This window comes from Vespa mandarinia, chromosome 7 (genome assembly GCF_050613455.1).
Source record: "Vespa mandarinia isolate Hongniang chromosome 7, ASM5061345v1, whole genome shotgun sequence".
Classification (NCBI taxonomy): domain Eukaryota; kingdom Metazoa; phylum Arthropoda; class Insecta; order Hymenoptera; family Vespidae; genus Vespa; species Vespa mandarinia.
The window spans coordinates 2,777,825-2,790,183 of NC_140816.1; the positions used below are offsets into that span (position 1 = coordinate 2,777,825).

Sequence of the window (12,359 nt, forward strand, 5' to 3'; positions counted from 1 at the left end):
GCTTTTTTTATGTTTCTTTTTTCTTTATTTTTTAATTAATGTATGTATGCTTAAGATCTGACGCAAGAAACGACTTATAAAAATATTCTATTCATTTTTATGCAGCTGAATAACGAAACCTTGTTTTACCTTTTCTCTTTCCCTCCTTCTCTCTCTCTCTCTCTATCACTCACACACACACACATACTTCTTCACTCTCTCTTTCTTTAACTTTCACTCTCTTTCTTTATATTCAAAATCGATGCTTTCAAAACGAAGCAATAAATTTTGCTTTTCTTTCGGTATCTATTTAAATATAATCTATTTAAATAAGGCGCATACATATACACAAATATCAAAGTTCAATAACGTAAATAAATGAAGAAATGCTGTTACCCTATTTAAAGCAAAATTTATCGCCCATAGCAGAAGAAAAAAAAAAAGAAAATATTGGCGATTAGAGCGCGAAGTACACGAGCGCGTTACGAGAGATCGTGCGTTTAAATGCGAGGATAAAATTTCCAATTCGATATCACCGGGAGTCGGTCCGTGTCGTGAAAATCGCGGTACATTTTCTCGATAATTGTCCTTTAAGAGAAAGAAAAAAAAAGAAAAAAAAAAAAATAATTATAATAATAATTAACGAAAATATCTCGCTTCTATACTTCTTTGATTTTGATTTAATCGTTCTAATAATCGCGATTCTACGATCAACGGAATCGATCCGATTAAAACGACTGATAAAAAAACGTAGGCCATCAACGCGATTCAAGTCAAGCTTTGTTTCGCACATAGAAATCGTTAGAGAAATACCTATATTGTCTTCGGGACGTTATACATTACTATTTGTGATAGCTTATCAAGCTCCTCTTCATCCGCATCTTTATATTTTTATTTCTTTTTCTTTCTTTCTTTCTTTCTTTCTTTCTTTCTTTCTTTTTTTTTGTTTTTTTTGTTTGTTTTTTTTTGTTTTCTTTTTTTTTTGTAAACGCCAAAGCGAGCGTCTTCATTTGTTTATATATCATTTGCCATTACTATGTGATAATATCGTTATTATTACACACAGCCGTAAACTTTACTATAGGGTATAGTTATTATACATCGTTTACGAGCCCACCGCGTTATATAAATATATCATTATTAGAGTTTAATTAATTAATTAATTATATGAAATAATGAAAAGAGAATTGAGAGAGAAAATAATAAATTATGCCGATTAAGATCTCGCGTGTACATGAAAATCGTTTCGTAATGGGAAAGCTACGCTTTATTTGAACGATATTAATCTTGATAGAAAGATAAAGAAGAAAAGGAACAACTTAATGGATATTTAGATGCAATTGGTAAGCATAAAACGCGGATACGAGAATGGCTAGTAAACGACGATCGTAATATTAGGTAAATACGCCCGTTGTCTCTACATTCTCTCTCTCTCTCTCTCTCTCATTCTTCTTCTGTGCCTTTTACATATCATCTTTTATATTTTCAAAGATTTCACACGACTTTCTAGAAACATGATATCAATATTAACCCAAAAAAGAAAGTGGCTAAAAGCGTTGAATGATAAAAGACGAGTCTCATTTTTTCTAAAAGAGAAATAAATCGCATCGGAATGATACCTTTTTAAATATTATATTTTTCTCTCTTTCTTTTCTCGTCACCATTATTATCATATCATTTTTTTCAATAAACAATCCAGAAGAAAGAAAACAAAAATAAAAATAATAATATGAAATACGCAGCCATGCTTGTGCAGTATGAATTTACATTACCAAACATTCAAGCATTGCATTTGTCTTTTTGATAATTATAATCGATACTTTCATACTCTCTTTCTCTCGTTCTTTCGTTCTCTCTCTCTCTCTCCCTTTTTTTAATTTTTCTTTTTCTCTATATATGTAAGTATGTATATATGTAATGTATCGTGTCTCCTAAACTAAAGAACTTAATTATTGTCTATCATCTATGTATGTACGTGAAATCACCGCGCTATAAACATCATTAACGGTTCTATGATAATCCACGTTTTAATCTTTTCAATATTTTCTCGACTTCTCATATGCGGACAATAATTGCTCATTCGCTATCGTGATACAAGAAGTAGATTATCACGATACAAAAATACACACGTGATAATACATGCTTATTTACGTATCAACGCTCGTTCCTTCATTTCTCGCCCAAATCTTTTCTTTTTTGGGTTAATTTTACAAACGCCTTTTATATCGTTTGCATTATTATAATAGTCGGAATTATCTTCCTTTCTCTCTCTCTCTCTCTCTCTCTTTCTTTCTTTCTTTCATATATACACATTTTCTCTTTCGCTCTTCCTTTCGCTCTCATTTTTGAACTATTTTTGTTTAAAACCATAAAAATATCAATGCCAGTATAACACCGACGTACACTACTATCGTGTATGTAATATAATATATATATTCTTTTTTTGTTTATATATATATATATGTATACATATATGTATATAATAATAATAATAATAATAATAATAATAATAATAATAATAATAATAATAATAATAATAATAATAATAATAATAATAATAATAATAATAATAATTTACGTACGTATGTAATGCATGTGTGTGTGTATATATATAAGTTGTTTGTTTTTTTTTCATTTGTTGTGTTATACTAAATATATGAATATAATCCAATAAAATGTACCTGTTCTGACCTTATGGTAATAACATCTGTATATACGTGTATATATATATACATATATATATATATATATATATATATATATATATATATAATATATAGATACATAGGTGTATAATGCAATTTTATTGAATCTTTACGTGTACGTATTTTATTATAACTATAGGACTGTCTCTAGTATCTCAAACTAACTTCTCGTTAATAATAGTCCTACGGATTAATGACTTTTTATTGAAGGGGCAAGGATGATGGACTGAGCGGGAATGGTACTTCTCTAAGGAATTTTAGAGCCAGAAATGGGAGAGGTGTGCACAATCAATACAATTATTTATAATATAATCATAAAAGTATGCTTCGTTCTTCTTAGGTTTTCTTTTTTTTTTTTGTTTCTTTTTTTTCACAGTTTGAACATCGAGACAGAGGAGGATAGTGAGCGCCGAGCGTGTTGTTCTTGATCACCTTTCGCCGCAAATTGTCGGGGGACACGTTTTGCTGATAATTTAGCAAACGAAGAAGAGACAAATTTAGCGACGGCAGAGGTTAAAGCAGAAGGAGAAAGCTTTTGTTCTTCTGCTTTTTCTCGTTCTCTTCTTTTCTCGAAGGAAGCACGTCGTTTCTCTTTGATCGTCTTTTTCTCTCTCTCTCTCTCTCTCTCTCTGTCTTTCTCTGTCGCTTTCTTCCTCTCTCTCTAGGTTTGTCCTTTCATCAAGTGTGGCGTACGAAACATTAACAATGAGCGAGATGAAAACTAGGATTTATTTTATTTTCCTTTTTTTATTTTCTATTATTTTATTTTTCTTCTTCTTCTAATCCCTTTTGTTTTTATGTCTTTTTTTTCTTTATCGTAAAGCGAGAAAAGCTGAAACTTGTGCGTACCGTAGATTCTGCTATATTTTGATCTATATACATTTTTGAGGAAATCTGCTCCACTTGTCTCTCTCTCTCTCTCTCTCTCTCTTTCTCTTTCTCTCTTCCGTCTTCACTTTTATTTCATTTTTTACCAAATTCTTATACATACATACATATACGTACATGTATATATATACTCGAGAAAAAGGCGATCAACGCGCTCATGGAATTCTTTTAACTTTCTTTTCCTCGTCGGATATAAAGGGGGCTATGCGATTGACAACGACGTTTGAACACCTTTGAAAAAACTGCTGCTCGCAATATTACCGAAATAGTAATATAGTAATAATAGAATAGTAATAATAGTAATAATAGTAGTAGTAGTAGTAATAGTAGTAGTAGTAGTAGTATTAGTAATAGTAGTAAGTGGTAGTAGTAATAGTAGTCGTCTGCCGTCCGAGGTTGCGACTGCCTTTCGTGTAATAATTTTTACTGTAAAAATGTCGACTAATATACATAGCTGCTGCACGCTCTCACGCTCAAGTCACTCGAAAAAGCGAATCGACAAGTGATAATATCCCAAATCGGTCCTTATCGTAATCTTCATTTTTTTTTGTTTTTATTTTTCTGTTTTTTCTCTATTTTTTGTTCCTGTTATTATTATTATTATTATTATTCCTTTCCTATCTCTTCTTATTCTCCTTTTTTTTCTTTTTCATTAAACTTATATTAGCCTCGTCCACCAAGAATATACATATATAATCTAAGGAAGAGAGAGTCGGTGAAGGATAGGGAACGCTTGTGGATAAGAGGAATGGGAGGGAAATTAGCGGTAACACATATGCCTCGAGAGGTTACAAGTTTGCTCCTGGGAAATAATAGCATACGTAAACGGCAACCGCATATGCTAATAATAAACCCGCTTTTACACGACCTAACTATAGTTTTATTTTTTTCTCACATCATAAGTCGTATTAATTATTAAAGGGGAATGGGAAAGAGGTAGGAAAAAAAGGGAAAAGGATTCGAGGATTTGGATTCAAGGATGTTTCTCTTTTATCTGAATTTTTCCTAAATGGTACTCGTAACAACTATTCTTTTACGTTTTAGCATTAAGTAGAGTAGGTAAATGTTAAACGAAGCTCAGTTGATTGTTTCGGGAACGACCACCTCGCTTTGTTAATTCCATTTTCTCTCTCTCTCTCTCTCTCTCTCTTTCTTTTCATAGACATTCGTTCTTACTTAGGAATCTTTCTAAATTTTCTTCGTTCTTTCTATCTTCTTCATTTCCTTCCAAAGGAAGCGAGGTGTGTACGCGTATCGTCTTTTTTCGTGTACCGTGTATGTGTGTATTGTGTCTTTTTCGCGCGTGCGGACACATGTTTTTCCTTTAAAAGATCGGCGAACATCATCATATTTTTTCAATGTTTCTTTTTTTTCCTTTGTTTTCCTTTGTTTTGTTTAATCTTTTTTATTTTTTGTTTGTTTGTTTGTTTTAATTTCATACGCGAAGAATCGATAAATTCGACGAGAATTTTCGATTGACTCGACACGCTCATTTAGTTACTTTTAGGACGATGATTTTGACATTGTTGCTGCTGTGGTTGCTTCTTTTACTGCTGCTGCTGTTGTTGCTGCTGGTGCTGCTGAATGCTAGGATATCGCAATAAACGTCCTTCTTTCTATCTACGATCCTGGCGAGGAACTTTGCGTGCTTCCTTCTTTCCTTTTTCTTCTTCTTCTTCTTTTTCTTCTTCTCCATCAACATCGTCGTCGGATTAGACGACCAACGAACTAATTTTTCGACGTCAAAATTGTCACGAATTCTGAAATAATATTGAGTATATATATATTGCTTAGCATATTGATTGAAAATCGTCGCAAGGAGTCTTTATCCAATTTTGTTTTTTATTATACTTTTTTTTATTATTTTTATTTTCCTCTTTTTTTTTTTTTTTTTTAATGCCAACGAGAACGTTCATCGTCGACTCACGATAACGATCTTCGAAAGTCATTAAAAATAATTACCTTCATAGTTAACCATTCCATCACCATCTAAGTCCGCCTCCTTGATCATGTCATCGACTTCTTCCTCCGACAATTTTTCACCGAGATTCGTCATTACGTGCCGTAATTCCTTCGATGAGATCAGGCCGTCTTTGTTCTTGTCAAATACTCTGTACGACGGAAATAATTATCGAATTAATTTCCGGAAAAAGAGAAAAGTCGAGTTCCGGAAAAGAAAAGGGGGGAAAACAAAAGAAAAAGATAAAGAAAAGACAAAAAAATAAAAACGAAAAAGAACAAAAGTAATTAGAAAGGGAAAAAAATTCTCTAGTGACATAACCGACTTTTGTAACTATCGATTAGCTCGAGAATCACCTAAACGCTTCGCGTAATTCGTCCTTCCCGTCTGCTCCCTTCATCTTCTTTGACATCATTTGCAGGAACTCATTAAACTCGATGGTACCATTACCATCTTGATCCACTTCATTCACCATATCTCGTAGTTCCGTATCTAAAATGTATAAAAAATATATCATAGAAATTCTCTAATTACTATGTTCAACTCGACAAATTTTCAATTATTATTTCTCAATCATTTTTGATTAAACACAAAATGTCACGAGTAAGAATTTTATATATATATATATATATATATATATATATATATATATATACACAGACACATAATTTTCTATAAAAAAGAAAATTGTTACATGATCAAAGTGGACTCGCTTTATTTATACAAATATAGCTCTCAGACACGATCTTTCTTGCTAAATGGATTGTCTAGATTGTAAGGTTTTGTGGACATGTAATTTCAACGCTGACATTCTTTTGTCTATAATGGATGAAATGATAATGAACAATCAGTCTATAATGAATTATTCTCTGTATCATTATTTAAGAAATTTTTTCTTTTCTTTTTTTTTTTTAAGAGACGAAAAGATACCTTTTTCATTCGTCAACTTTTTTATGCAACAACTCGACAGTTCTATCGGCTACTTTTTTTTTTTAACTATCCCATTAAATAAACTCTCTCTTAGATATTCCTAGATATTTCGCACTTATTATACAATAGTTATATATCATATACATTATTTTATTCTCTTTATTACATATTTATTATTCGTAAATAATCAATTATTATACAAGAATTCGTTAAATAAATAATTAAATAAATGAATGAATAAATAACGATGAAAATAATAGAAACAATATGTTAATAATTTTCGATTGATCGATACGATCAATCGATAATTATAAAGGAAATTGTAATTAAAAGGAATAAAAAAGATTTCGAGAGATCTATCCTCACAGTAAAGATATTTTGCCCAGGCTAAGTTTTCATCAGAGAGTATGGCTGAAAGCCAGATCGTATTTACCTTCTAGCCTACGAATAACGTCGTCCGAATATTTGTGCGCGCATGCACCCAATACGCATAAACATAAATCGTACGTCTGCATAAAAAGAATTCTTACTCACCGGACGGTCTCTGTCCCAGAGATCGCATGACCACACCAAGTTCAGCCATGGTGATTGTTCCATCCTCGTCTTTATCGAACAGCATGAATGCTTCTTTGAATTCTGCAAAGAAGAAAATGGGGGATTGGATAGGTGGGCGATTGGATGGGTGGTTGGGAAATATAAACAAAAATAAACAATCGATATAATTAGATACTTACTCAATGATATTATTCAAGCCATTACATTCATTATTTTACTAATGTTACTATTATAAATTAAACTTTTACGTTTATTTATTGTTGATATCAATCAATCCATTGTATTCATTAATTAATTAGTTGAACGTATTAATATTACAGCCAATCAGAATTCTACAGATTTAATAAATATGTAGGTAATATTGTAAGCATTGCTATTAATAAAATGAATACGTAGCGAGTGTTTCGATATGTAGAAAGAAGAGAAGAGAAGATAAAAAAAAAAAAGAAAAAAAAATTCTACGTCGCGTCGATCTATAGATACGAATTTTTACTATCGTCAGAGAAAATATACGCGAGATCCGTAACACATATAGATATACTCAGACACACACACACACACACACACACACACATGTGTACTTTATCCAATTCCCATTTCATGACTTTATAAAATAGCAAACGTCGGGCGACGTTTCTCTTCTCATACTTCGAAGACACGCGAATTTAATCGATTCGATCTCTGGCTATGTGCCGCCGAAGACAAAAAAAGTCTGAAAGATTTTATTGAAACGAGCAACACGCGCCGAAAAAGCAACGATGTCGGTTTGCGACGTAGAAACGATGTACTTTTTGTTATCGCGATTAAGAATCATTTCCTTGGTACGTTAATTGCTTTCTCCGTCTATAATGATATCTCAGCGTATTGTTATAATTAAAATCATAACGGACTACAAACTTTAGCAAAGGGATTTTTACAAAAAAAAAAAAACATTTCGAAGGCTTAAAGATTAAAGAAATTCTTTTTTTCTAATTTTTTTTCTCGTTCGCAGGGAAAGAAAAAATTCTAAAAAGAAAAAAAAAAAAAGAAAAAAGAAAAAGAGAAAGAAACGAAAAAAAAAAAGAAAATATTTCGTTCTTCGCTCGTTTAAACGAAACCAAATTAGTAATCTGAAGGGATAAACGCAAGTGCAAACGAAATCTTGACGAATTCTAGAGAAAAAATGCTAAACGTTCCCAATTCCACTTTAGCAGGCAAGATTACGTTTAGCCTAGCCAGCTGAAAAATATCGAACGTTTTCGTAATTAAAAAACTTGCTGCCGAATATGCTTAGCTGTACAGGATGAAAATTAGGAAAACCTTGAGAAAGTCTCACGTAATATATACATACATACATACATACATACATACATACATACATACATACATACATACAACATACATACATACATGTATACATACATAAACACGTTGGTACGATTCGAAAGAGAAAGAAAAGTACGAGGAGTGGCCAACTGAGTGGTGGAGTCAACGCGCTGCACCATTACTACATACATTTGCATATATAAATACTTGAGCTGAATGCAAAAGCGAAATAGAGCTCTACCGGTGAAATCTAGCTGCGGTATTTTTCTCGCTACGTAACCAAGCCAAAATTTTCATTCAATTACAAATCACAAATAATCATTTATGATCGAACAAATTTCTTATAATTAAATAATGATATCAAACTTACCAGCCACTTGATCTTCCGTGAGACCATACTCGGACTGAAACAAAGCAAGAGAAGAGAGGAAAAAAAAAGAAAAAAAAAAAAAAGAAAAAAAAAAAGAAAAAAAAAAAAAGAACACATTTGAATTATTCCAACGAGTATAAAATAATCTTTTAGAAAATAGAGATGTTACTCCTAAGGGAAGTTTAACGGACAAATGATTATTACTGCATAGAATACAACTTCTATTTACTACCGAAACGCATTCTCGTAAACCAACGTTATGCTAAAATCGGGTTGAGAGAGGAAAAGAGAAGGAGAGATAGAGAAAGAGAGAGAGAGAGAGAGAGAGGGGCAGGGAGGGATAGTTCGCGTTCTAAACAAGCATATAATCAAGCAAGTGGGCGTGGCACGACGTTCGTAAAGTTCGCGTAATTAACGACGACGTTCTGACTCGCGAATACCGTCATTATTATGTCAATTTATACCATTTTCACGCGCACGCCTATATTTCTCACGCTAAATCGTTATTAAAGTTTGTCGAATTAAAAGCTTACATTTTGTTATTATTAATGAAACTATATTGACTCATTCATAGAATCAAGAAATCTTAAGAGAGGTGACGTTTCGTCGCTTTCGATGTTGATTTTGTTACGTTTCTTTGTTTAAGGAACTTTAAAAAAAAAAAAAGAAAAAAAAGAAAAAAGGAAAGAAAAAATAAAAAAAAAAGAAAAGAAAGAAAAAAAGAAAAATACACGACAAACGATTCCTGAGATACGATGAAAAAAAAAAAAAAAAAAAAAAAAGAAAAAAGAACCGATACAATTGATCCTGTCCGCTTGTATTCTCATTTTTGCTTGATAAAAGGATAACAATCTTCTCGTATGTTCGAGCTTTTAATAACGTGGAAAAGTTTATATCGAAAAACGACGGAATGGAGATGTCATCGACATATGTAAAACCATACGTTCGATTTTACTTTTCTTTCTTGTCAAGATTCTTTTGTCAGTATCGTTGCGAAAAATATTGCGGTTCAATCGCGAACGGTTTCATTTCCATATCCATTATATCGGTGTCCACATTTCGTCCTTGCGGTTCGTATAGTTCGAAAGTAAAGCCGATGCGCTTTTTCGTTTGAACGATAGAGATTGAAAAAGGTGAAAGAAAAAAAGAGAGACAGGGAGAGAGAGTGAGAGAGAGAGAGAGAGGGGGGAGAGAAAGCGTGAAAGAGACAAAGCACTTTTTATGGCTTCACAATTTCTCGAAAGTAGAACACTCACAGAGATATTTCTGATCTGACAATCGATTTGATTTGTTAGCCGTCGAAGCTTACGATATTCGTATGTGTATTTCCTTGACTCTGCCATAACAGTGTGGCTATTGAGACGATACTAAATTCGAATAGATCTTGATCTTTTAGTCGGCAAAGAGGGAACGAGGGAACTAAACAGGATGATTTTTGGCCGATTGCCTAGTAGTAGGTTTCTTTCGTTAGAATCCTCATCCATTTCGTACGATGCTCGTTCTCTAATTAAGAGGTCGCACACATACACAGACATTATCGGCTAATATATGTAGCTTATAATAACGTCTCGCCTTGTCTTTCTCATCGTCAAAAATCCGACTAGTAGACATGATTTTAATAAGGAGGACGTTGCTTCGGTAGCGTCACATAGGCGCTATTTAAAAATAAGTAAAATTCGTATCTTTCGTTATTTTTTCATTTCATACAATTTTTTCTTTCTTTCTTTCTTCCTTTCTTTCTTTCTTTCTTTCTTCTTTTTCATTTTGTCTTTTTTTTCTTTTTTTACTATAAAAATGTCACTGAAAGATAAATTCACAATATCAAGTTGATTCTTATGAATTGAAACTCGAGATCGCACGGACAATCGTATTATTTGAAATATGATATACAATTGAAATTTTACGCGATTCATATTGCGATTCTATGATAAATTGATATTAAATATTCTAAAATGATTCATTCCGTTATAATATTCTCACTGTTCATATAATTCACGATAACTTAACGATAATCTACCGACGGTGACGGAGAGAAGAAACAGATTGCGTGCAGAACTCGATGAAAAATACGATAGTTTATTTTCATATTTTATCAGATATCGCACAAACTTGTTGAAATATTTTTGCCATAACATTAGTTAGTATGCCCAATAAGAATATCCTTACAGTTAGCTAATGAAATATGCATAGCATCAAATATTTTGATAATGAAAGAACTTTCTGTGAAAAAGTGCTAAAGTTTTTAATTCATTCTTTGCGTATTTCGTTAAATTTATAAAGCGAATTGAATTAAGATTCTAACCGTAAAAACATTTGAGAAATGTTTCTCTTCTGTTCCATTTATCATATTAAATCTAGATATTATAATGAGTATGTCAATTTCAAAGAAAGAATCTCAAAGAATACGATATCTTGATGAAAACTTGTAAGACACTCGAAAACATTCTAATCATAAATTAAATGTTAACGTCTTTGAGATTACGAAAATCACGGAAATTTAAAAACAACGTATATAAAGATATGGATATTTTATGTAATTATTATTATTATGCATGCATAATAATAATAATAATAATAATAATAATAATAATAATAATAATAATTAAATAAAATCAATTAAGTTAATTTTCTTTATACAATGACGTCGTTAATCGATAAGACGAAAGAAATCAGAAATTCGAAAAAGAAAAATTGCAATGTTTTATTATGACAAAATAAAACAAATTTTCCTTCGAGCACGTAAATTAACGAGTAATTATGGGAAACCATAATGAAGTGAAACTATTAGATCGTATACTTTGTACTTATTTCTATCTTATCGACTAAACTAAACGAGTAAAGAAAATTGTTTAACATCGCGTCGTTTTAATGTTTCGAAATAAATTGAATTTTCTAAAAGGAAAATTCTGATACAAGATATAGGATGGGACAATTTTAATGACACCTGAAACGTCTCATCATTTTCCTTGAAACAAGTAATTCTTTGATACGTTCCTTAGAATAAAACTTTCATGTACCATTTGAAATTCTTGAAAAATAAAATAAGGATTGAAATGAGATTCTAATACAGTTTAGAACCTAATCGGTAAAATACATATACTTTGATGCAATCACATTAAATTATAATGTATCGGATTAGAACGTTGTTCTTCAATCAATGTCATCGTATAATTAAAGCATACTTCAGAAGCATATCCTCTTGTAATTCAATGTAAGAGCTGTACACTAATTAGATAAGTCTTAGTCCTTAGAGCCGATCTTTCATTTTCACTGACAATCCTATGTACTTACATACACATGTACATAGATACATACATACAATACTTACATATATTCATATATTCATATATATATATATATATATATATATATATACATACATAAATACATAGATACAGGAGATAAGTCCAAAATCCTTGTACGAAATAATTCATCGATCCTCCATAATCCAGCGATATATTTTACTGTCGAAGAATTCGAGCTCATAAAATTTGTAACTATAACTGATTCTCATAATCTTAGTAGTGAAAGTAGGATTTCTTTACGATAAGGATGAAGGAAATAGATAGAAGAGAATCAAAGAGGTGCATCGTGTCGATCGTAAGTACTGTGGGAAAAGGAGCACAGCTCGGTCGTTCTTCTCCTACGTTAGTACTTAGATATCTCT

At 31.6% G+C, this 12,359-nt stretch overlaps 1 protein-coding gene across 4 annotated transcripts in view; it reads right to left on the bottom strand.

Moving 5' to 3' along the window:
* Nucleotides 1–3,294: 3,294 nt before the first annotated feature.
* Nucleotides 3,295–12,359, bottom strand: part of LOC118440458 (neo-calmodulin) — a 96,683-nt gene continuing 87,618 nt past the window's right edge. For all 4 annotated transcript variants that reach the window (XM_035863515.2, XM_035863509.2, XM_035863511.2 and 1 more), the window contains 5 exons: nucleotides 8,693–8,726; nucleotides 6,997–7,098; nucleotides 5,889–6,024; nucleotides 5,535–5,683; nucleotides 3,295–5,332 (listed from right to left, as the gene is read on the bottom strand). In XM_035863515.2, the coding sequence (XP_035719408.1) occupies nucleotides 5,301–5,332; nucleotides 5,535–5,683; nucleotides 5,889–6,024; nucleotides 6,997–7,098; nucleotides 8,693–8,726 (453 nt within the window). In that variant the 3' untranslated portion in view covers nucleotides 3,295–5,300. The remainder of the gene's footprint in view (nucleotides 5,333–5,534; nucleotides 5,684–5,888; nucleotides 6,025–6,996; nucleotides 7,099–8,692; nucleotides 8,727–12,359) is intronic.